Raw genomic sequence first — 23,840 nt, forward strand, 5'->3', positions numbered from 1 at the left:
AAGCAGGAGAGACTTTTGAATGGGTTTTCTCTGAGTTCCTATCACTTATGGATAAGAAGCATCCCGTCAACATACCAACAGATTCATTTCAGGCTTGTTACGTTTATGTCCTTCTATTTCATAATTATAGGATTACAATATAATGGCAAGAGATTTTCAATACACAAAGAGCCTTTTTGAAGCCCCGCGAGCATGCCGGCCTCGTCCATGACGCTGTCGCGTTGTAGGCAGAGTCTGGTACCAGCGGCATAGCAGAAGACGACGGCGTGCTCGGTGATGTGGTTGGTGCACACGAACGATGGTAGACCTAGCTGATCCCCTAAACATAAAATAATGGAGTAAAAAGAAAATGTAAAAATGATGAACAAAGATTCGATTTTGAACAAACTTCCACCGGAACATAGTCTAGTCTAAAACCAAATTCGACGGATAATTTACATTTACATCCACTGAAATACAATCTAGTTTAAACACAAAGTTAAACCTTACTAACCGGACTTTACGAGGGCCAACCAGTACACCATAGATATCCCACCGCCCATAGCATCTAGCCCTGTGCCGTCGTCGCCGGAGTCCAGGAAGATCCTTCGCTATTCTTCAACGTTGAAGTCGTCGCCACTGTTGCCTCCGCTTCACCGTTGTTGCCTCCTCCGTTGTCTTCCTCTTCGCTTGAGAGGATGATGACCTCCGCTCTGTCGATCGGGCGCTCCTCGTATAGGCGATGCTCCACCAGCCGGCAGCAGGGCGCCATGTCGTTTGTGTGGCTCTTTGTCCGCGCCGACACCTTCCTCGCTTCGGTGAAGAAGGAACGATGAAGGTGGCATGTATTCGGCTAACTCTAGTGTTTGTAGGCATCATTAAATGGTTTACGAATATAATTTTTATCGTCTTTTGTGTTCTTTATACCGTCGCGATGTTGGAGGAATAGATAGTAGAAAGTTTTCAAGAAAAATGGCTAGTTGGGTGGTGTCCTGGCGTTTGGAACGGTTATTATGGGAAGTCTCAGGTTGTAGATGTTGCGAGGATGTGTTTGTTGGATCCGGCTTGCCTGCTCCCTCCTCATGCTCCTATCCGTGCTCCCACTTCATCCTACGGCTATCTTTTTTTCTTTTTCCTTTCTAATCTAATCATTCTCTCCTCCCTCCTTATTTTAAAAAGGTAGGACCGAATCTTATTTTGTTTCAATCAAATCAAGTCATGTACACGGGAGCACGAACGGGTGCACGCGTGGGGAGCAGGCAGATCTCGTCTTGTTATTGTTGGCCGTATGGTGCCTTAGAATGGCGGGCTTGCTCGTACACGATGTTTATCCACAGCAGACACTGCGCGTTTGCCACGTGGTACGAGAGAGACACCAACAACGAAATGAGTGCGGTTTGGACCTGGGAGAGGGAGTCTTGTGTCTCGTCGCTTGCGCCTTGTGCTGGACACCACCGCCCGGCGCAGCTCCCGAGACAGCGACCGCCTTGCTCGTCTCCTCTCGCTCTCCGTCCAAGCACACTAGTCAGAGCGAACACGTCACACGGCCCACTCAAGCCTGTCTCATTCGACCATGGACGTGCCCACGCCGGCGTGCTCGCCGTCCTCGTCGGCGCAGCCTCCGCCGTCGTCGTCAGGTTTGTCTCTCGCCGCCTGCGTTGGATTCATTCACCATCCGTTTCTTTGCTTTTTTTTACTTGGTGTATACTTGGTGTGAGAGATACAGGCGTCGATGTGGCCGTTGACGCGGGGAAAGACGACGAACGGCGGCGGCTGCTCCTCGATGCCGCCATCGACGGCAACCTCGACCTCCTCGCCAGTACGCCCCGAAACGCCTTCAACGAAGCTTGTATTATTACTACTGTAATAAATCGACTAACAATCCATCTGATATTGGGACGTCCAGGGATGGCGCTGGAGCTGCTGCCGCCGGCGCCCAGCGCCACTGGCGCGGACGCCACCGCCGGCGTCTGGTCGACGTGCGGCAGGGCGCTGCACCTGGCCGCGACCAACGGCAGGACCGACGTCTGCCGCTACCTCGTCCAGGACCTCGGCATCCCCGTCGACGCCCTCTCCGACGAGCGCGAGACGCCGCTGCTCCTGGCGGCCACCTTCGGCCACACCGCCACGGCCGCCTGGCTCCTGGAGCGCGGCGCCAGCCCGCGCGCCCCGGACGTCGACGGCGAGACCCCCCTCCACTGGGCCGCCTACAACGGTACGTACGCACGCACGGTCCTCGCCGGCCGACGCCACCTCACTCTGCTCCGCGCTCCTGTTGCTTGCTCGCGTCGAGAGAGGCAGCGCCGCCGTGGCCATGGCCATGCCGTGCCGAGCGGGCACCGGTGCGCGTGCGCGACTGACATACTGGCGCGCCCTCCGTGATGCAGGGGATCGCGACCTGGCGATGCTGCTCCTGTGCAAGGGCGCCGACGTGGGCGCGGCGAACCCCCGGGGCACGGCGCTCCACGTCGCCGCCATGCGGGGGTGCCCGCAAGTCATCCGCGTCCTGCTGCGCCACGGCGCCGATGTATGTGCGGCCGTTCCTATGGTGCGTGCATTTTGTTCATGGCTGACCAGCTTGCGATTTTGCAGCCCAACAAGTTCGCCAGCCGTGTCTTCACGCCCTTGGTCTCGTCGCTTCTTGGTGGCTCCGTGGAATGCATGAAGCTGCTCATTGAGGTGCTACATTGCATTATCTTCTGCTAATTGATCTCTAAGTTCGTGTTGATTGCACAAATCATACTACCAGTTGTTTGCGATGTCGCGGTAACGGTTTTTTGTAAGTGGCACTTGCAATGCTTGGATTGCTGGAGTTCCATAGAATTTCCGCATGCATTGCGCCTATCGAATTCCCTTGTTCTAAACTGAGACTGTTCTGGAAATGTTAACTATAGGGTGGGGCTAATGTTCACGCCGGTGGATTCAGCGGAGCGACCCCTCTGTTGTTAGCGTGCAGCCGCCGTGGCAACATCGGATTTGTCAAGTGCTTGTTGAAGGCTGGAGCAGATCCGAACATTCCTGACGAAGTGAGCATACTGAGTTTTATCCTTATGCCTGAACAAGAATGTTCCCCAGAAAACTCATGGTTTCTGTACTCTGTAACAGCTTGGTAGGTTGCCGATAGAAATCGCCGCGGTCCAAGGTGGAAAAAAACTAGTTCAACTTCTGTTTCCTGTGACTCGATGCCCTCCAAACATGTCTGGCTGGAGTGTTGCTGGCATCATGAGTTATGTGAATTCTGCTGCTTACAAGGAGCGGGTACGTCTTATTGATGTTAGTTACCAGTAGATACTAGCACTATTTACCAGCTCATCAACCCTTGCGGAGGGTCTTGTTTTAATCAGTTTCCATGCACTTGAAATGTAGCTAATTTAGTACTCCCTCTGTCCCAAAATTCTTGTCTTACATTTGTCTAAATACGGATGTATAAGTCACATTTTAGTATTAGATACATCCGTATCTAGAAAAATCTAAGACAAGAATTTTGGGAAGGAGTGAGTACTAATTGGCTTTGCTCGTATCAACACAACACTCCATGGTTATCTGGTAATTGGTTGCCGTAAAACTACTTTCTCGGTTTATAGGTGAGAAAGGATTCTTGTAAGAGGAAAGCTGAACTAAAACTAGAAGGGAACAAGGCCTACGAAATCAAGGACTACGACACGGCTATACTTATGTACAACATGGTAATTTCTTTTTTTGCTGTTGATTTTGTATGCACATGTTCAACATGATAGTATGTACAACATGGTAACAATTTTTTTTTTTCACATTTAGGCACTGAAGTTCGATGATCCAAACGACATAGACGCCTCCATATATGCAAACAAGAGTCTCTGCTGGCTGCGCCTTGGTGTCGGCGACGAGGCGCTTTCGGACGCCCAGGCCTGCATCAGGTTATGGCCTGACTGGGGGAAAGGCTACTACCGCCAAGGAGAGGCCTTCCGTTTCCTGCAGGTGATCATCGCACTGCTGTTTGCGCTTCCCTTGTGTGCTTCAGAGGTTCAGATTCAGCCATCCAATACCCACCCATCGGTCGGCCGATCCGCTCAACTAACTATTGGGTGCCGGCCTGATTTGATTCACCCTTGTTCTTTCTTGGCTCATCAACATGGCATCTAATCTGCGCTTGTGTTAGGACTACGCCAGCGCTTACGCCGCGTTTGTCAAGGCATCGGAGCTTGATCCGCAGAACCCTAAGATCGCCAACGCCCTCCGGTAATCCATTTCTGCACTTGCATCCATCGCCATCGAACAAATTGAAACTTGCGTTACAAGCGTCCTCTGCAGGGATCTCTTGGAGCGCACGAAGGGCGCCTCGGTTTCGCGGCGCCTGGAGGAAGGGGTGCAAGGAAGAAGCCAGGTTCTGTCTGGGCCGTGTGATCAAACAGTCCGAGGGCAGGGCTCATTTGTGCAGGCGCTAGGTAGAGGTCAGCCACTATCCAGTGGCCAGTAGGAAAACGGTGGAGCGGTGTGGCGGGAGTCTGATGCTGTATAGTTGTGTTTCTGGCGGGCTTTGTGGTTTGGTTTTGCGCGCCTGTTGTTGTTTAACGCGTCGTATAGCACGTCGCCTTCCCCCCAATGTGATGATCCCCCACCCTGCATAGTACCTTTTGAAACGGGCCTCGCCTTTCCCAACGTCATCATCGCACTATGCTTATGAAGGCTCTATGCTTATCGGGCCGGATAGCGGCCCAAGCCTGCTGCCACGGCCCTGCTGGAAATGTGCGCTCAGCAGCCATGAGAGAGCCTTTGTGAACAAAGAATGTCTACTGGGTAGTAGGGGTGAAAAAGCTGGAGCTCCTCCAGGAAAAAAACTGCTGAAAAAGAAACTGAGACACATGTGACGCAGCACGAAAGGCGTGGGGCTTTGTACCGCAAGGGCTCACATGCGCACAGTAGCCGCCCTGGCCTTCTTCTGCTGCCACAGTCTTCCATGCAGCCACTGGGCCTGGCTCCTCGCTCGGTCCAGTTCATCATCAGGGAAGGGGGGTTGCATTCCTACTACCGGCGGCCTCGTTGCTGCTGCTGCTGCTGCGTACGCACTCCTACTGGTATTGGTAATTGGTATGGTAGGCTTGCGTTTGGAGGCGAGCGTACGGGGGCATGTTTGTTCCGCCATCCCCATTCCCCACACGACAAAGATGCTCTCGCTCGCTTCTCGGGGCTCCCATGGCCGGCTTCACCGAGTTCGGAGTCCAGAGTCTAGGCTCCGCTTCTGCCTCGACACCACAAAACTCCATCTCTCGACCTGTTATGAGAGTAGTCTCTCTCATCCTCACTGTAGCAGTAGTTATGGTGGGTGATTAGGCATTTTAGGCGCGCAGCAAATCATGCGGATTGGCGAGCCAAAGTACACGCATAATGCATCTGCATTCATATCATAGGCTAGGCTGCCTGGATACACATAGCCGGCGTGACAGCAGGCAGCATCGCGCGTACTGCGTACATGCATGCCATTGTCGCGTCCCACCGGCCGCGGCATTTTCTCCGCGCCGGGCCATTGCTGGTTGCTGTAGCAGTAGTTGGAGCATCTACCTCCGGACTCGATAAACCCGACCCATATACGTCCGCGGACGCGTCCTCATATTTTTTCTCATGGCATTCACATATCTTAAACTCATGCAAATCCATGCGCCTCGATCATAAATGACAGTGTGACATAAATAAAAAATGTTGGTACAAATCATAGATAATGTCAGGTGCTCCGTAAAATTATTGAATAGTTGTGTGTCCACATGATGATCTCGAAGATTCTGATGCGTGTGCAGAAAGTTCATGAGTTGAGCCGCATCTTAATTTTCCAGGATTTCAACTTGTTCTTCAGGTGCTTCAAAATCATTTTGTTTGGGCTACTCCGTCACCCTCGTTCTCGACAATCATATCGTGCAAAATAACACAAATACACAATATGTCATCAGTTACCAGAAAGTTTCTGATTTTCACATCATTGCAGCGCTCCGCACAATTCCTCAACAAGCTTGAAGCACACCAAGTGCCCTCTGCACATCCTTCCTAGCCGCTTCATGCATTGTTGTAAAGTGGCTCTGTTTATTGCCATGCGGTTTGGAGATGGTCTTCACAAACACCGCCTACTGAGGATAGATATTATCGGCAAGATAGTATCCCATTTTGTTGTCTCGGTCATTGACGATGTAGTTGCACCGCAGTGATTCCTCATTGCAAAGTCTCCTGAACACCCGAGATCGTTGAAGCACATTGATGTCGTTGTGAGAACCCGACATTTCAAAGAAAGCATGCCAAATCAATAAGTCATGTGGTGTCGCCGCTTCTAGTATGATGATGTCCTCTCTGGTTTGACCTTAATACATTTCCCGCAAACCTTTAGGGCAGTTCTTTCATTGCCAATGCATGTAATCAATTAATCCGAGCATTCCTAGAAACCCCCTTGCCTCTTCAATAGCCAACAACTTCTTCGTGTCCTGCGCATTCGGTTCTCTGAGATACTCAGGTCCAAACCTCCACCACGGCATGGGCAAACTTGACAGTAATCTTCAAGCACGTGCTCTCCCGCATCCTGACCCATCTCACCAACGGCGTCTGTAGTAGTACCAAGTGCAAGCATCCTCAGAGCAGTCGTGCATTTCTGCTTGGCAGAGAAAAAGAGTTGTCCGCAGCAATCTCTTGTGAGCTTGAAGTAGTCGTCGTCTGTCTCCACTCCCTCCACAATGCGCAAAAACAATGGTTTTCGCATGCGAAAACGGCGATGAAACCACGGATCATCCGGAAAGTAGGATTGAGAGCAAAGTAGTCCTTGTGCAATAGCTTTGCTCCAGACACCCTATCTCGGTTGATCACTCTTCTCCCTTTGATTGAGCACTTGAAGTTGAGAATATGATCCACTTGCCGGTCCATTTTCTCTTGCATGCTCATGAGCTTGATCATGTCCACTTTGAAGAACTCATCTTGAATCATTTGATCAAGCTCCGTCGGTCCATACTGCTCGTGCGACGAAGCATTGGAATCCATCGTTTTCCTCAATAAAATCACAAAATATCCTATCGAACAACGCGTCGAGCACATCAAGCGCAAGACGGAGCCAGAGAGTTGCCGGGCGCGTACCGGGGTGGCGTCTGGGCCGGCTACGAGGACGGGAGAGAGGACTACTCTGCCGGAGCTAGCAGCACAGAGGCTAGAAACGGTTGCGGAGCGTGTGCGGCGGCGCAGCTGCGAGACGAACGGCGTGAAGGAGGACGAAGGAAAGAGATATCAAATGGATCCGACAGGTCTTAAGGTTGATTTTGATGCAATTTACGGTGGGATCGAGCTATCAGGTCCGACGTGACGGGCGTGCCGGCCCATGCGTATGAGACGAGTTTGGGGCACCAAATCATGCTCTGCTCTTATGGTGGGATGATTAGGCGCGCAACAAATCATGCGGATTTTTGAATGTTGATAGCAACGTCTACCAAATTCATTGATTAGTGAGAGGAAACGATCGAGCTACAAGCGTACACAGGGTGAGTAGACGGCGAGCAAGCTCGACCAAAAGCCGAAAGCAAAAGCAAAGAAGAAAGAAACCGTGATTAACCGGGGTTAACAGGAAGAAAGAAATCAGCCCGGGTCAAAAGGAATGCCTGCTCCTGCCATGTTCCAAAGCTGTATCTCCTCTCTTGCTTTCTCGATGGAGCGCTCCCTGCCCAAGTATTCTTGCTGAAAAATACGTCTATTCCTTTCGCGCCATATCTTCCATGCCATAAGTTGTATGATGGACAAGGTCCCTTTCTTCCTGTCTTCTCGTGCCCTGCCATGACATGCTATTAGCCATGCTTTGATGGAGACCAAACCATCCCATGATGCCGGCAGTAGCGCCGGTGCGTATGCGAGTTGAGCGATCTTCTCCCAGGCATATCTCGACCAGGGACATTCCAGTAGCAAGTGTGTTGGGGTTTCAAGATTCCTTTCGCAGAGAAGGCAGAAATAGTTGTTCTCCCATCCTCGACGCAGCAGCGCATCCGCGGTTAAGATTTTGCCCAGCATGGCTGTCCATAGAAAGAAGCGGCATTTACCCGGGGCCCATCCTTTCCAAATGAGATTGTGCCCCTCAGGTGTCACCGAGCCTTCAAATTGAAGCAGATAGGCGGACCTGGCGGAATATTCGCGGTTTGAGGTGAACCTCCATGCAATCTCATCTGGCTGGTTAGGCAGTAGCACCACCTCGTCCAATTTTTCCGCCAGGTTAGATAGCTCCTGTAGCATATCTTCGGTCAGCCCATGAGCAAGATCGCTCAGCCATGTCTGCTCTGTGAGTGCGTCATGCACCGTTCGGTTTTTCCTTGCCGATATTGCAAATAGGGCCGGTGCTAGGATTTTTGGGCACTCCCCGTGTAACCAACGATCTTGCCAGAAGCGGGCCTTCCACCCGTCGCCGAGTTTGAGCTCCGTTGCCATGGCAAACAACATGCATTCTTTTTCGTCGCACGGTAGTGGAGACCGTGCCCAAGGGCGGGGCGGGTCCTGCCATGCCATCCACAACCATCTAAGTCGGAGCGCCGTACCAAATTTCCGTAGGTCCAAAACCCCTAGACCGCCAAGGTTTTTGGGACGGCAAATTTGAGCCCATCCCACTCTGCATTTGCCGCCGCTACACGTGCCCTCTCCACTCCACAACCAGCAGCGACATAATTGTATGAGACGCTTTAGGACCCAAGCAGGCAGCTTGTGCACCGTCATCATGTATATGGCCAATGCGGTAAGTCCAGATTTGAGAAGGATGAGGCGTCCGCTCTTGTCCATCAGCCCGCCCTTCCATGTAGCAGTTTTGTTTCCAAATTTGGTCAGGAACGGGTCAAAATCTACCTTTGTTAGATTTCTTAGGGAGAGTGGCATTCCCAGATAGGTTACCAGGAAAGACTTGCATGGGATGCGAAGGGGTGCCAGGACAAGTGCTAAGTTGATTATTGCACATCTAATTGGCAAAGCCATGCTCTTATCCGCATTTACTTTGAGACCTGAGACTTGGCCGAAGCAATGGAGAAGCAGGTGGACCATTCGGGCATCTTTTACATTGGGGTTCATGAACATGGCGACATCGTCCGCATAGAAGGAGCAACACATTAGAGGAGATCGACCAGGTAGCTTGGTGAGTAGGCCACGCGTTGTCACGAGGCTCAGCATCCTTTGTAGCGGATCCATGGCCAAGATGAACAGGAACGGGGAAAGCGAATCACCCTGCCTTAGCCCTTGTCGGTGATGTATGGCGTCAGTGAGCTGCCCATTCATAATCACCCGTGACGTGGATGTCCGGAGCAACATGGCAATCCTCTCGCGCCGACGCGTGCCAAAGCCTCGCGCCTCGAGCATGTCCAGGATGTAGGGCCAGGAAAGGGAGTCGAAGGCCTTCGCGATATCCAACTTTAGCAGGATTGTAGGCTGCTTCGCTTTGTGTAACTTTTTAATCGTGCTTTGTATGTACAGGAAATTCTCCTGTATGCTCCGTTTTTTTATGAAAGCACTTTGACAATGGTCAACTAGGTTGTCTAGTTTAGGAGCTAATCTGGTAGCAAGAATCTGGGTGAAGATCTTGATGAGACTGTGTAATAGCGAGATTGGTCGGAAGTCTTTGAGCGAGTCAGCCCCTTGCTTCTTGGGTATAAGGACTAAGATAGCAGTGTTTATGCGATGCAAGCCCCTGACTGTCCATGTGATAGAGTTGGTTCAGCGCCTCAAACAGATCGGCCTTGATTGTATCCCAACACGATTTGAAGAAACCCCCTGAGTAACCATCCGGCGTGACACAAATCATGCGGATTGATGAGCCGAAGTACACGCATATAATGCATCTGCATTCATATCAGCAGGCAGCATCGCGCGTACCGCGTACATGCCATGCCATTGTCCCGTCCCACCGGCGCCGCGGAATTTTCTCCGCGCCGGGCCCAAGCATAATGGCAAGTACCATACGAATTGTATGCTATTCAAGCAGGCCTACGTATGAGCAGCTGGTGGCCCTGTGGTACACGCGAATCTTGTACATTCCCCTACTCTCTCTTTGGAGCGCACCGGCGTACCCCCCGGATTCTGTAGAGGACAGTGGAACGGGTTGTGGCCCCGCGGGTACAGACGCAACGCCTTCAACGAAGTGGGCAATAAAAGCTTATCTTAGAACGGTTTTGTGAGGTAGAAATATGTAAAAACGTCCAAGAAACAAGATTGAAATGCCACGGCGTGTTGGGTGTTTAGAGCAACTTCAATGGGGCGATCCAAACGAACACGGATTTTGTTCGTTTTTTGTCCTTTTAGGTCGTCTGTCCGTCTAGCGGGCATGGGGTGGACAAATGCGGCTGATGGATTCACCCAATGCGCATCACATAAAACACGGACAACAAACGAGATCCCCTTCTCTGCTTCCTCTCCCGTGCGTGTCGACGGCACCTCCACCCTCTGCTCCAGCCGTTGCCGGCTGCTTCCTCTCCCGTGCGATGTGGCAGAATGAACATTTTTCTCGTCATAAGAGGTCCGCATCGCTGATGGCCAACTTCAGGAAGGTTCTTTCTGACTGTAATCTTTTTGATTTGGGCTTTCATGGTGTTCCTTGGACATATAATAACAAGCAAGACGGCAACAAAAATGTCAAGGTGAGACTGGATCGTGCGGTGGCTTGCCCCCAATGGTCTTTCTTATTCCCAGAGTGCAAGATTTCTCATATTATTAGTTCAAGGTCAGATCATTGTCCTCTGCTCATTCAATTGATGGGTTTTCCTCGTTCGGGTAAAGTAATTAAACAATTGAAGTATGAAGCCTACTGGGAAAGGGAGGGTATGGTCTTTGAGGATCAGATTAAAGCTTCCTGGAATGAAGGTACGTATGTTCAGGATCTGAAGGATGTGGCCAGCAATTTGAGTAGTGTGCTTGGTAAATTGCATGCCTGGAGTAGGAAGTACATTGGATATATTCCCAAGAAACTTGAGCAGGCTAGGAAGAGACTTGATGTACTCTATAAAAGGAGTAATCACGATGATATGCTGGAAAGAAAAAGAATTCTCAAGGACATGGATGAGCTTCTTTTTAAAGAAGAGATATATGGAAACAAAGATCTCGGATTGATAAAATTAAATGGGGGGATAGGAATACAAAATTCTTTCGATCAAAGGCTTCCTGGAGGTCCAAAAAGAATAATATCTCTAGGCTGAGGAGGAACGATGGTACAGTTACTGAGAATGTGGATGAAATACAGGAAATCGCTAATTCCTTTTTTAAGCATTTGTACACCTGCAATGGTATGGTTGATCCTTCTCTTATTATTCCGCTTGTCAATCCAATTGTTACTGATGAGATGAATGATGATTTATGTAAGCCGTTCTCGGATCAAGAAATCAGTGACGCCCTTTTTCAAATTGGACCCCTTAAAGCTCCAGGTCCAGATGGCTTTCCTGCAAGGTTTTTTCAGCGGAATTGGGAATTGCTCAAAGAAGATATTATTCGTGCAGTAAAAAGGTTCTTTGACACTGGGGTCATGCCGGAGGGTGTAAATGATACGGTTATTGTTCTAATTCCTAAGGTGAAGAACCCCCAGTCGATTAAAGAGTTCCGGCCTATCAGTCTGTGCAATGTTATTTATAAAATTATTTCTAAATGCCTCGTCAACAGATTGAGACCGCTTCTTGATGGTATGATCTCTCCATCCCAAAGTGCTTTTATCCCTGGGAGACTAATCTCTGATAATGCGCTTATAGCCTTTGAATGTATGCATTCTTTGAGCACGCTTAAGGACGGCCGGGGTGAATTTTGTGCTTATAAATTGGATATGGCAAAGGCGTATGACAGGGTCGACTGGCATTTTTTGAAGAGCATGTTGGGGGCATTGGGATTCGCTCCGGGGTGGATAAAATGGATTATGGCTTGTGTTACATCAGTCAAGTTTTCTGTTCTCTTCAATGGCCAACTGTTGGAATCATTCTCCCCGTCCTGTGGTATTAGACAAGGGGATCCTCTATCTCCGTATTTATTCTTGTTTGTGGCGGAGGCGCTATCTCTGTTGCTTCAGGATGCATGTTCTAGAGGTGCTCTTCTGGACTTCAAGGTTAATAGGAATGCCCCGGGTGTTTCCCATCTTATATTTGCTGATGATTGCCTATTATTTTTCAAGGGGACTATTGATCAAGCGTTGGTAATTAAAAATGTTATTGCCTCTTATGAAAAGGGCACTGGTCAGTTATTGAGCCCAGATAAGTGTTCTATTATGTTTGGGAAGAACTGCAGTATGGAATGTCAAGTGGCTGTTATGGTAATCTTGTGCATCACCGCTGAGGGTTTTGAGGACAAATATCTTGGACTGCCGGTGCCTCAAGGGAGAATGAAGGCGGGTAAATTTCAATCTACCAAAGAAATAGCTCTCAAAATTCTTTCGGATTGGATCGAAAAATATGCGTCTTGTGGGGCGAAGGAAACTTTGATTAAATCTGTCTTGCAGGCCCTTCCGGTGTATGCTATGGGCATCTTTAAATTTTCGGCGTCACTTTGTGAGGAATTATCGCAGATTATTAGGAATTTTTGGTGGGGTGATGAGGAGGATAGGAGGAGAACTCATTGGCTGGCTTGGGATAAATTGACTAGGCCCAAGGGTGAGGGAGGCATGGGATTTCGCGACCTCAGATTATTTAATCAAGCTCTCCTAGCTAAGCAGGCCTGGAGGTTGGTGGTTAACCCTGAATCCTTGTGCGCCAAGGTGATCAAGGCAAAATATTACCTCCTTGATACTGTTTTTCCACAATCGACATCTCTCTCTTGGCAAGGTATTGTGCATGGGTTGGATCTGCTAAAATCAGGAGTAATTTGGAGAGTGTCTGATGGGTCTAATATTAATATCTGGAGAGATAACTGGCTCCCTAGAACCTCTGGGCTTAAAGTTACTGCAAGGAAGAACAAGACCAGAATTAAATGGGTATCTGAATTGATCTTGAGTGGTCCTAGGAGATGGGATGAGGATTTGGTCAAGCATTTGTTTTACCCGCATGATGCGGAGGAGATCCTTAGTTTGCGCATTCAATCAGTAGGGGATGGTGACTTTGTTGCTTGGCATTTTGAGAGGAATGGGTTGTTCTTGGTTAAAAGTGTGTACAAGCTTGCGCTCAATCTTAAGGAAAAAGAAGAAGATGAGGGGCAACATAGTAGGGCTATGAGGGGGGAGAGAAAAATTTGGGATTTGATCTGGAGAGCCAATGTTCCTCAGAAAATTCGTATTTTTGCGTGGCGGGTAGCTATCAATAGCTTGGCTGTCCAGGTTAACAGAGTGGTGCATCACCAAGCTACGATTAGTACTTGCTCAATTTGTGGAGTGGAAGATGAAAGTACGTTTCATGTGCTTGTCGACTGTCCAAAGGCTTATGCTTTGCGTATGGCCATGAGGGACACTTGGGAATTACCTGTGGAGGAGGTGTTCAGGTATACTGGGTGTGATTGGTTTCTTATCCTTCTGGATCAATTGAGTCCTCTGATGCGTGACAGAATTATCTTCATCTTTTGGAGAGCCTGGCATTTGAGAAATGATTTGATTTTTGGTAAGGGGAAGGAATCTGTCACAGGCTCTGCTAGTTTTGTGGATAATTACTGGTCGTCGTTTGTTGCTTGCCATTCCTATCCACTGGTGGACTCGGAGAATAAAGGAAAAGGTATCGCTCCTGGTCTAAAATCTGTTCCTAATACCTTGGGAACTCAGGTGGCTTGGCAACCCCCTCCTTCGGATTATATCAAGATAAATGTCAACGCAAGCTTTGTGGAGAGCATTAGAGCTGCAAGTGTGGGTGTGGTGGCTAGGGACTCCTCTGGAAATGTCATTGTCTCCTCTTGGGATTTCATTGGATGTTGTAAAAACACGGAGGAAGCGGAACTTCGGGCTTGCATTGCTGGTCTCTATATAGGTATTACGCTCCATAATCCTATAATTTTAGAGACTGACTGTGTGCTTGTTGCTACGTCTCTTGCAAAGGAAAGTTTTGACCGGTCAACGCTATTTGATTTGAAGAAGGAAGCAATGAGTATCTCCAAGATGCTACCTATGGTCAAAATTTCAAAGATTAACCGGTCAGCCAATGTGGTGGCTCATCTTATTGCTAAGTATAGTTTTGATAATAGGTCAGACGGTATTCTTGTTAATGATGTTCCGGCCTGTGTGATGAATTTTGTAATGAGTGATTGTAATAACTCTGTTGGTTAATTAATATATGAGGACCTGACAAAAAAAATTATTGGCGTGTTTGATAGGCTTCATACAAGCCAACCAGACAAAATGGACTGTTTGGTTGCCTAGGTCACATCAAAATGTTGGTCCGCAGAAACCTTAAAGCACCTTTGGGCCTGGCTTGGGGTAACGACCGAATCAGCTGTTTTTCCACAGCCAGGATCGAGCGATGCATCTCGTGGAGGTAGGCTCGAGATGTCGCTTTTGTTTCCTGAAGTGCTAACATAATTACCCTCACCACTCTCTCTCTCTCCCCTCTCTTCACTCTCCCCAGTCTCACAACGATGGCAGTGAGCGGCGGAGTGAAGAACTGTAAGTCGATCATCGGCGTCGATCACTGACTTCACCATCGCACTGGCAAGAGTTCGGCAATGGCGGTAAGCCCTTTTTCCTCTCTTTCGATTTCTGCATTCGATTCGTGCATTATATTCGAGCTCTAGGGATTGGATTGAACGTGGGAGGCTCGAAAGGGGATTGACACCACATCTGGATTTAGGTAGTACCGATGGATTTCAGGGTTCACACGAGGATTTTTTTAGTACAAAGGGGCTGGGGGATGGGGTAGATCAACCTTACAAGCACCGATACATCATAGCAGCGGCACCCTGGAGGCACTTGGAGGACTATACCCTTGTCGTTGTCCACCTCCAGCTTGACCACATTTACCACCATCTCTTCCTCATCGTCACCGTCTAGAACACAGGCATTATATGGTTGTCTGGCGTCGGCACCCTGACCACCAGCTCCACCACTTCATGGTCATCCTCTTAGCGCCACCGCGACGGCTGGTTGGGTGTGAGGAGGACTGGCAAGCTTGTACTTTTCCCATCTGGCTCGCTGATCACTGGACTCAACCTATCCATCCCCCAGCGCAGTATGTCCACTGACATAGCGCCTTTCACTGGGTCATGTAGCATCGTCTTCAACTCCTCCTTCGCCGCCTTCAACACCATGTTGTCTGCCTCTTTATGCATCGCCTCAATGTCGGTGAACTGAGAGCACACCTCCATGATCTTGGCGAATTTGGTGCGGTCACCGAGTGAGCAGCCAAGGAAGAAAGGGGTTGGGGATGAGGTTCATGGCGATGGAGAGGTGGTGAGACATAACTGTGGACGAGGATAGAAGACACAGACGAGGAACTTTGGCTATTTCCATGAAGAGGCCGGGGAAGGTCATCCTTGCAGCAAAGCTGGAGGGCTTGCTGACGCCACTGGACTTCACCAAGCATTTCCCTGCCATCCCTCAGGAGTTTTGGTTTAGAGGAATTTCATAGGAATTCTAGAGGATAGGATTCTTATAGGTTTTTTTTTCCTTTAGAGCCCTTTGGTTCATAGGAATGGATTCCTATTCCTACATAGGATTGGTTCCTATCCTCCACATTTCATAGGAAAATAAAAAAAAGTCTAGACTCAATGGAAAAATGACATCTTGATTCCTATTCCTACTCATAGATTTGAGATACATGTCATCTCATTTCCTACAAGATTCCTATTTCTATGATAATCCTATCCTATGAATCAAAAGAAGCCTTAAGCTCAAGAGCAACAGTGGCTGCACCTCACGAGTAGTGATGTAATTTTAAAATCTTGGCAATTAAAAAAGGACACACCGTGAAGAGTCCAATAAACAAGACCTGGAGCTGGACGGACGAGTGTGTGAGGGATAACAGGCTGGCTCGCTAGCTACTCGAGTAGGGTAGAGTGCGGAGAGAGAGGGACGGGACAAGAGAAATAAAAGGCTCGGTCGCATGTGAGTCGAGTCGGCGGTGCAGTGCGTGTCGTCGGTTCCTTGTTGTTCCCCTCGGGCTCCTTTCTTTTATCCTCCCCCGTCATTCCGTTTTATAATCCAGTTCATCATCAGTCAGTACAAGAGCAACTCACCGCCGCGCAGAGGCCCGTGCCTGACTGCTTCCTACACCGGTTTGTGACAAACATGCGCTGCTCCGTTTTGTTACTAGAGTTGGCCAATGCGACAAGAGCAACGATTCCAATCTACGTAGGAGTACTCCGGCGGGGCATTGTTTTTTGCTCAACTCTGTACTGGAGTCAGTGGCAGTAGCACAATTTGGTGTGTGCTGGTAATTTGTTTGCATGCGTCGTTGTGACTTGTGAGTACTAGTAGTAGATTCAATGTTAATTTCGTAGACAGACGCAACTCAATAAAAATAAAAATAAAAATAAAAATGCAGAGAGACAGAGGGAGAGGATTGTGACCGGGGTCATCATCTCGGCTGCATTATTGGGCCATCTGCCGTCTCCGGTACGCAAAGCCACTCCACTTTCCTTGGAATTTTTTTCATTAGTTTAGCTTTCTCGGACAGAATTATTGTATGAATGCAGGGTATAGTTGTTGGTATAAAGAAGGACTGGACGAGCAAATCCGGAGGAACAAAAATGCGTGCTGCTGTTTTCGTTGCTGCTGGGTGCTGACAGTGACGCTGTCTGTCTATGTACACCAACAATTATACTACTCTCCAGCTGGTGGAGAGGGGAGAATACACATGCACACACCGAAGTGGAAATGGGTGGGAGCAGGGGCCGAAAGCCTGGGGACGGCCGTGGGTCGCACGCCGGTGGCATGCGCGTCCGTCCGTGTCGGGCGCGTACACGCTCCGCACAGCCACAGTCCGTCCTGGGTCCTTTTGGCGGTCGATAGGGTGCGGTGTGGCAGGTGCCTGTTGCCTGTTGGCGTCTGCGTCTGCCCCCACTCCACTCCACCAGCCCAGCACCAACCTCCATTCGCTTCCCTTGCTGCGCGCTAGTACTAGTAGATTAGATAGGCGGGCGGGCGGGATTGATTTTGATTGATCGCCTTCCTTCTCCTTCCGGCGGCCGAGCGGGCTCCCTTCTGCTCTGCTGCCGCGGCGCGGAGGCGGGGGAATTCCGGTGTGGTTCGGTCTTCGTCTCCGTCGCCGCCGTCGTCTTGTCCGGGGCGAATCTGCGGGCTGCGGAGGGGATGGAGACGTGGGCGCGGTGGCGGTGGTGGGTGGTGGCCGCCGCCGGCGTGCTCTGCGCGGTCCTGCCGCCGCCGGCCGCCGCCACGCTCTCTCCCACCGGCATCAACTACGAAGGTAACCATCTTATCGATCTTGCTTCTTCCCCCGAGTTTCTCTCAAGTGAAAAAAGTGTTTTCCGGCGCAACAAGATTCAGCCAAATTGGCAAAGGATTTCCGGTTTCCCTTCTTGGCAACCCCCAATTTGGAGAAGCGCACCAATGCCGGCGCTTCCGTTGCTTCCTCGCCATAACTGATGTTTGCTGCCATGTCTCAAAAAAAAAAAGTTGTTTGCTGCTGGGATTTGGTTAAGCTGAGCCTGAATCTTGTTGGGTCGCAGTGGTGGCGCTCATGGCCATCAAGACGGAGCTGCAGGACCACTACAACGTGCTCGACAACTGGGACATCAACTCCGTCGACCCCTGCAGCTGGAGGATGGTCACCTGCTCCTCCGACGGCTACGTCTCCGCGCTGTACGCCCCGCTCTTTGCCCCTCCTCCGGTCTATCTCCGGTGAGCGTCACCAGACTAATCTTCTCAGGTTTATCTGTGCTCGCAGTGGTCTGCCCAGCCAACGCCTGTCCGGAAAACTGTCGCCGGGCATCGGGAACCTCACCAGGCTGCAATCTGTGTAAGCGGCTCATTGCTAGTAAAATTTATTACTGTTTCTTTGAAAATGTATTGCTCTAGGTTCCAGAAAAATGAAAGATTGCAAGTGTTCGTGTTTACTGTTTCTGGACAGGCTATTGCAGAACAACGCGATTTCCGGCACTATTCCCAGCACCATAGGCAGGCTGGGGATGCTCCAGACGCTCGACATGTCAGACAATCATCTCACCGGGAGCATCCCGACTTCACTCGGCGATCTCAAGAACCTCAACTATCTGTGAGATTTCTTGACCCGGTTATTGAATTTCTCTGCCTCTTTCCTCTGTGTACACAGCAATTCACTCCTTGTCCTCTTGTTCCTGCCAGGAAATTGAATAACAACAGTTTATCTGGAGTCTTACCTGAATCACTGGCCACCATTAATGGCCTCGCACTTGTGTATGTCCTGTGAATCCCTTAGTTATTCTTGTTTCCCTCTTTCCTCTGTGTACTGCAACAAGCAGCTCTAATAATTGGCCTGTTTCGCAGAGACCTCTCGTTTAACAACCTGAGCGGTCCCGTGCCAAAGATTTCTGCAAGAACTTTCAGGTGAGTCGTTCAGCTTATGCCCGATCACCTGGCTAATTCAATTCCTACCTGAACACCCTCCGTGCATGCTCTACACTATTATTGCTCATGCTCTCATTTCTTCTTTCCTTTATTGTCGCTTGTTTGTACAGCATTGCTGGGAATTCAATGATCTGTGGCGTCAAGTCTGGAGACAATTGCTCGTCCGTGTCGCTGGACCCGCTTTCTTATCCACCAGATGACCTTAAGAGTGAGAATTTTTTTCTTTTTTCTTTTACCTTTGAGAAATATACATCAATAGCATAAAAATGGTATTGTTTTATCCCCTCTGCTCTGCTCATATTCGTTTCCTTTTCTTCAGTTCAGCCACAACAAGCCATGTCAAGAAGTCACCGAATTGCTATCATCTGTGGAGCAACTGTGGGTTCTGTAGCGTTTGTCGCTATTGTGGTCAGTATGCTTCTTTGGTGGAGGCATAGGCGTAATCAGCAGATATTTTTTGATGTAAATGGTAATGCTCTTTTCGATGTTGGGCTTGTTCATAGTAACACTGTCTGGATTTAAACTTCAAAAAATAGACATCTTTGTTGCGTCAAAGATTGAAGAATCTTGTTTCTTTAGTTTTGAGCTATATGTTTCATATTTTCCTGTTTCGTAGCAAATTAATTTTGACAAAGAGAGATATAAAAATGCTCTTGGTTCATTTGACTTACTTACCTTTGGTCAAAGCTGAATGGTTAACATTGGACTAATCTTCAGTTATTTAATTTCCACACCGTGTTAAATTCAAATAAACACGGGATACCACATAATCCATTTTGTGGATTTCTGTAGCTTCTAGTGATAACATAGGCAATCAATCTGTTACAGTTCATTAGGACAGCCACTACCAATTCAGAATTTTATACTTGGTTGCTTACATGCCTAGGTGCCCCTTGTTACAAAAACCTTTGCTGCAGTTCTGCCCAGTTACTTTTGATACATTGATTTGCCTTGCAACAAACATGAGATCTCTCATTTTACAAATATACTACTTGATCTGGTAGTTATAACATGCTTACAGTTTGGGTCCATGCTTTCCTGTCTGGCATGTTATGCTGTTTTAGTTCCATACTATGGTACCTGATACTGATACCTCCTCTTAGCTACAGATCAATATGACCCAGAAGTATGCTTGGGCCATCTGAAAAAGTACACCTTCAAGGAGCTTCGAGCATCTACCAAAAATTTCAACTCAAAAAACATATTAGGTGAAGGTGGCTATGGAATAGTATACAAGGGTTTCTTACGTGATGGTTCGATTGTTGCTGTTAAAAGATTGAAAGACTACAATGCTGTTGGTGGGGAAGTTCAATTTCAAACTGAAGTTGAAGTCATAAGCTTAGCTGTTCATCGGAATCTCCTACGACTCATTGGATTCTGCACTACAGAGTGCGAGAGATTACTTGTCTATCCTTATATGCCAAATGGAAGTGTTGCTTCTCAATTGCGTGGTTAGTCTCTTTCCCCATGCACTTAAGAACCTTTTAAGTAATTAGCATTACTTGTGCAGATTCATTAATGGCCTGTTTAATTTCTGCTTTCCTTTGCCATGCATTAGGCTCATTTCAGATTTACAGTCTAGCATGGATCCATGTTGGCGTATTGTTTCAGTCAACTCAGACTGCCACCAAATGCTCAACTTGAAAAGCTGACACTTGTTAGCGTTCAGGACAAGAGATCCTCAACATGTTCACCTATAGCATGTCATATAGTAGTCTTATCTGCTTTTAGTGAAAGTTATACTACAATCTTGAAAGCATTAATTAGGCTCATACACAGTCTACCAGCCATTTGTGGTTTTGAGTTTTGACCCACCTACCTTTCACCACATATCATCCTGGGTAGATTCGTCCTTCTGTCTCGCCATCAAACAAAGCTCGGCTATGGTGATTGCTCCTGTTGGAAGTACACTGCTTGTGCTGATAGAAGTAGTTCCATCAATTAATTCAAATGATACTCATGCTCTCTGACTCCCTCTATTTACTTAACTCTTTATTGACATTTCACAGTGCACCATATTTTGGAATATGAACTGAGCTATCCACAACATGACATGTCTAGATTTACTATTGATGAAATGAATTAATCCCTCCGATTCATATTACTTGTCGCTCACTTAGTACAAAATAAAAAAAGAGCCATCTTATGACAGCTTTCCATTTATACTATTCAGTTTGCAAGCAAACTAACCTTCTCTTCAGTAAACCTAAACTTTCCTGCATTTCTTTTCCAGAGCATATAAATGGCAAGCCAGCTCTAGATTGGTCGAGGAGAAAGATGATAGCACTGGGTACAGCGAGAGGGCTGCTTTATTTGCATGAGCAGTGTGATCCAAAAATAATCCATCGTGATGTAAAAGCCTCCAATGTGCTTCTTGATGAATATTTTGAAGCAATTGTGGGTGATTTCGGACTGGCAAAACTGTTGGATCACCAGGAGACCCATGTTACCACTGCAGTGCGTGGTACCGTGGGACACATAGCTCCAGAGTATTTGTCAACTGGGCAGTCATCGGAGAAGACAGATGTGTTTGGGTTTGGGGTCCTGTTGGTTGAGTTGATCACTGGCCAGAAAGCATTAGATTTCGGAAGACTGGCAAATCAGAAGGGCGGAGTGCTTGATTTGGTAAGCATGTTATATCGTGTCCTTTCGGTGCAATGGTCTCAAGTTCACTTTATTACTTTATGTGAAAAGACCGCTTTCTCCTTTCCATTCGAGTTTCTTCGATTCTCGCCTTTAGTTTGGTCTCTTCAGAGCTTTTCGACAACTATGTATGTCGCTTTTAGCTCCTTTCTCGCCTTTTACATTGAGTACACTTGAGATGCTGAAGCATATTTTCATAGTAGAAAACAGAAGCTGCAAAAATGATGCCATCCCTGTTAGTTTATATGGCATTCATTTCTGTTAATCGTTTATCATAGTGTCAGCATATTAACTACTCCCTCCGTAAACTGATATAAGATCTTTTAGATCACTACTTTAGTTTACAGAGGAAGTAACTATTAACCATCAGTTACCACCTTCTGTTTAGAGTTCAGACTTGAGACCACTTGTCAAAAAAAGTATTCAAGGGTGGTCTCTTTTCTTAGTGGTGTATACATTTTGAAGGATGCCAATACAAAGAAATATTTCTTGCCGGACCACCTAGGTCTCTTTCTTTGTGTTCTTTGTAAGGGTGTCGATACGAAGAGATATTTCACGGGCAGAAATCGGCCTTATTTCTGATTCTTGCATGTGGTGGTTCCAGGTAAAGAAGCTCCATCAGGAGAAGCAGCTGAACATGATGGTGGACAAAGACCTGGGCAGCAACTACGACAGGGTGGAGCTGGAGGAGATGGTGCAGGTGGCCCTGCTGTGCACGCAGTACTACCCGTCCCACCGCCCCAGGATGTCGGAGGTGATCCGGATGCTGGAAGGCGACGGGCTCGCGGAGAAATGGGAGGCGTCGCAGAACGTGGACACGCCCAAGTCCGTCTCGTCGGAGCTCCTGCCCCTGAAGTTCACCGATTTCGCGGGGGCGGACGAGTCCTCGGTCGGCCTCGAGGCCATGGAGCTCTCCGGACCAAGGTGACCGGCGATCCATTTGATCGCGTAGATGCTTGCTGTTGCCTGGATGGTCGCATTCGACTAGGAGACGGGGCAAAGGAGAGGTGACATTTTTTTTGATGTCGGATAGGGTAAGGGTAGGTGGTGGCATTCATTTGTATATACGGGCATGGTATCGTGTATTTGTGTGAGCTGAGGTCGCCCCTTCGTTGCTGCTCATGTACATGTAGGCTAAGAGAGAAGAGAAGAGAAGAGATGGGATGAGTTGAGTAAATATACAGTAGAAAGGAAAATTTTCCATTAGTCAGATATATCCTATGTCTTTCCTCTTGTTTGTCAGGCCTTGCATATGGTGGTTATCTTACTACTCTGTTTGAAAGCTCTTCATCTTTTACGTCTCAAGTTTCGCTGGAATCCCATACGCATTTTGGTTCTAGAAAACTTTGAAGCCATCAGAGACCGAACCCTGACGCGGCATTTCTAAAACTGACGGAATGGTTGAGAGGCAGAGACGGACATTCTTTCTTCCTCCTGTTTTGCCTTGCAATGCACAAGGAAGGTGCTGCACTGTCTGTAAAACTAGGTGATTTCCTCACGCGTTGCTGCCGGATTTTAAAGATTAATTTTGAATAATTTTTGTATGAATGAAATGACCTAAATCAAAAGCTATTATTTCAGAGGTAACTATGTGTGAACGGAGAGTATGCATGTACAATGAATCATTAGAAATGAAACAATTAAATTGGGGAATGTATGTGCTACAAAATCACATTTGATGACGTGAATGGTTGCATGTTGAGAGAATTAGCGTTAGTGGGGATCAACTATTTAGACATTATAGATAGAGTAGGATTTTCTATCATAGCTTGCCACAAAATTAGTTAAAGTTTTCAACGGTGTAGAAGTTCCAAAAATCCTCAAAAAGATCCTGAAACAACACATCTGTAACATAACATGATCCAACGGGCGATTGAAAAAAAAATACAGCTTTATGTGTTCTAGACAAAAAAAAAACAAGTAGTTCAATATATGTTTATGTCGACGTGAGCTAAAATGCTTGTTTTCACAATCCCTCCGTTGGATCATCTTATTACATTAGGGAGATGCTCCACTATTTATTTCATATTTTTTTGATAACTTCTAAATCGTTAGAGCATCTCCAACAGGCGCCGAATGCGGCGCACGCAAAAAACAGCTTTAGCGCGCGCCCATCACCTGGTTTGGCGCGGCGTGCAGCGACCGCTCCAGCAGCCGCACTAAAATGCAGCGCGCACGCCGCTCCAGCAGCGCACAAAAAATGCAGCGCGCGCTCATTCTACAAACTAGAAATGTAGGCATTGGAAGCATAAAAACTAAATAGATTGCATAGATTTTAAAAGATACAAAGGTATTTTACATCAAAAACATAAATTACATAATAATAAAAAGACAAACAATAAAAAAGAGATAGATTGCATAAAAAAAACTACTCTAAGTCGCTATCATCATCACCGTTATCATCCTCGGCGGTGTCGTCCGAGGTATCTAGCCACATGTCCAGCCATCGATCATCGTTCAGCGTGAAGAACGACTGCCCACCTGCTGCAACGAGATCGGACTATGCATTCGTCAATGCTTTCTGCCGACTCCTGTCCAACCGCTCCTCGCGGCGCCTTCGCGTGTCCTCCTCGCGGCGCCTTGCCCAGTAGACCTGCTCGCAGGCGACGTCCTCCGGGTGACGCCGGCGCCACTCCGCCATGACCCGCTCGTCCTCCTGGGCGACGAGGAGGCGGCGCTGCCGCTCGGCGTGCTCAGCACGGTCTTGCGCCATGTTCAGACGAGGCGGCGGGGCGACGTCGAGCGCCTGCTGGAGCGAGTACACATCTTGGAAGTTCATCTGGCCGCGCGGCCGGCCTAGGCGCCACGC

General features: G+C 48.2%; 2 protein-coding genes across 3 annotated transcripts; both read left to right on the forward strand.

The window, feature by feature from the left end:
• Positions 1–1,435: 1,435 nt before the first annotated feature.
• On the forward strand, positions 1,436–4,614 carry LOC119267077 (poly [ADP-ribose] polymerase tankyrase-1-like). Its single transcript, XM_037548386.1, has 11 exons — positions 1,436–1,616; positions 1,706–1,798; positions 1,886–2,194; positions 2,367–2,506; positions 2,572–2,658; positions 2,874–3,005; positions 3,085–3,237; positions 3,564–3,665; positions 3,757–3,936; positions 4,118–4,197; positions 4,270–4,614. The coding sequence occupies exons 1-11, from the start codon at positions 1,553–1,555 to the stop codon at positions 4,433–4,435; spliced, it is 1,506 nt and encodes a 501-aa protein (XP_037404283.1). The 5' UTR covers positions 1,436–1,552; the 3' UTR covers positions 4,436–4,614.
• A 12,237-nt stretch (positions 4,615–16,851) lies between these two features.
• LOC119267078 (protein NSP-INTERACTING KINASE 3-like) lies at positions 16,852–22,273 on the forward strand. 2 transcript variants are annotated; one of them, XM_037548388.1, is made up of 11 exons: positions 16,852–17,249; positions 17,512–17,644; positions 17,730–17,801; positions 17,913–18,056; positions 18,146–18,217; positions 18,308–18,367; positions 18,499–18,596; positions 18,708–18,857; positions 19,498–19,839; positions 20,622–21,013; positions 21,636–22,273. In XM_037548388.1, the coding sequence occupies exons 1-11, from the start codon at positions 17,135–17,137 to the stop codon at positions 21,957–21,959; spliced, it is 1,902 nt and encodes a 633-aa protein (XP_037404285.1). In that variant the 5' UTR covers positions 16,852–17,134; the 3' UTR covers positions 21,960–22,273. The 2 variants fall into 2 exon arrangements, with proteins under 2 accessions (XP_037404285.1, XP_037404284.1); XM_037548387.1 differs by having other exon boundaries at positions 16,853–17,249; positions 19,492–19,839.
• Positions 22,274–23,840: the final 1,567 nt, after the last annotated feature.

Source organism: Triticum dicoccoides, chromosome 3A (genome assembly GCF_002162155.2).
Source record: "Triticum dicoccoides isolate Atlit2015 ecotype Zavitan chromosome 3A, WEW_v2.0, whole genome shotgun sequence".
NCBI lineage: Eukaryota > Viridiplantae > Streptophyta > Magnoliopsida > Poales > Poaceae > Triticum > Triticum dicoccoides.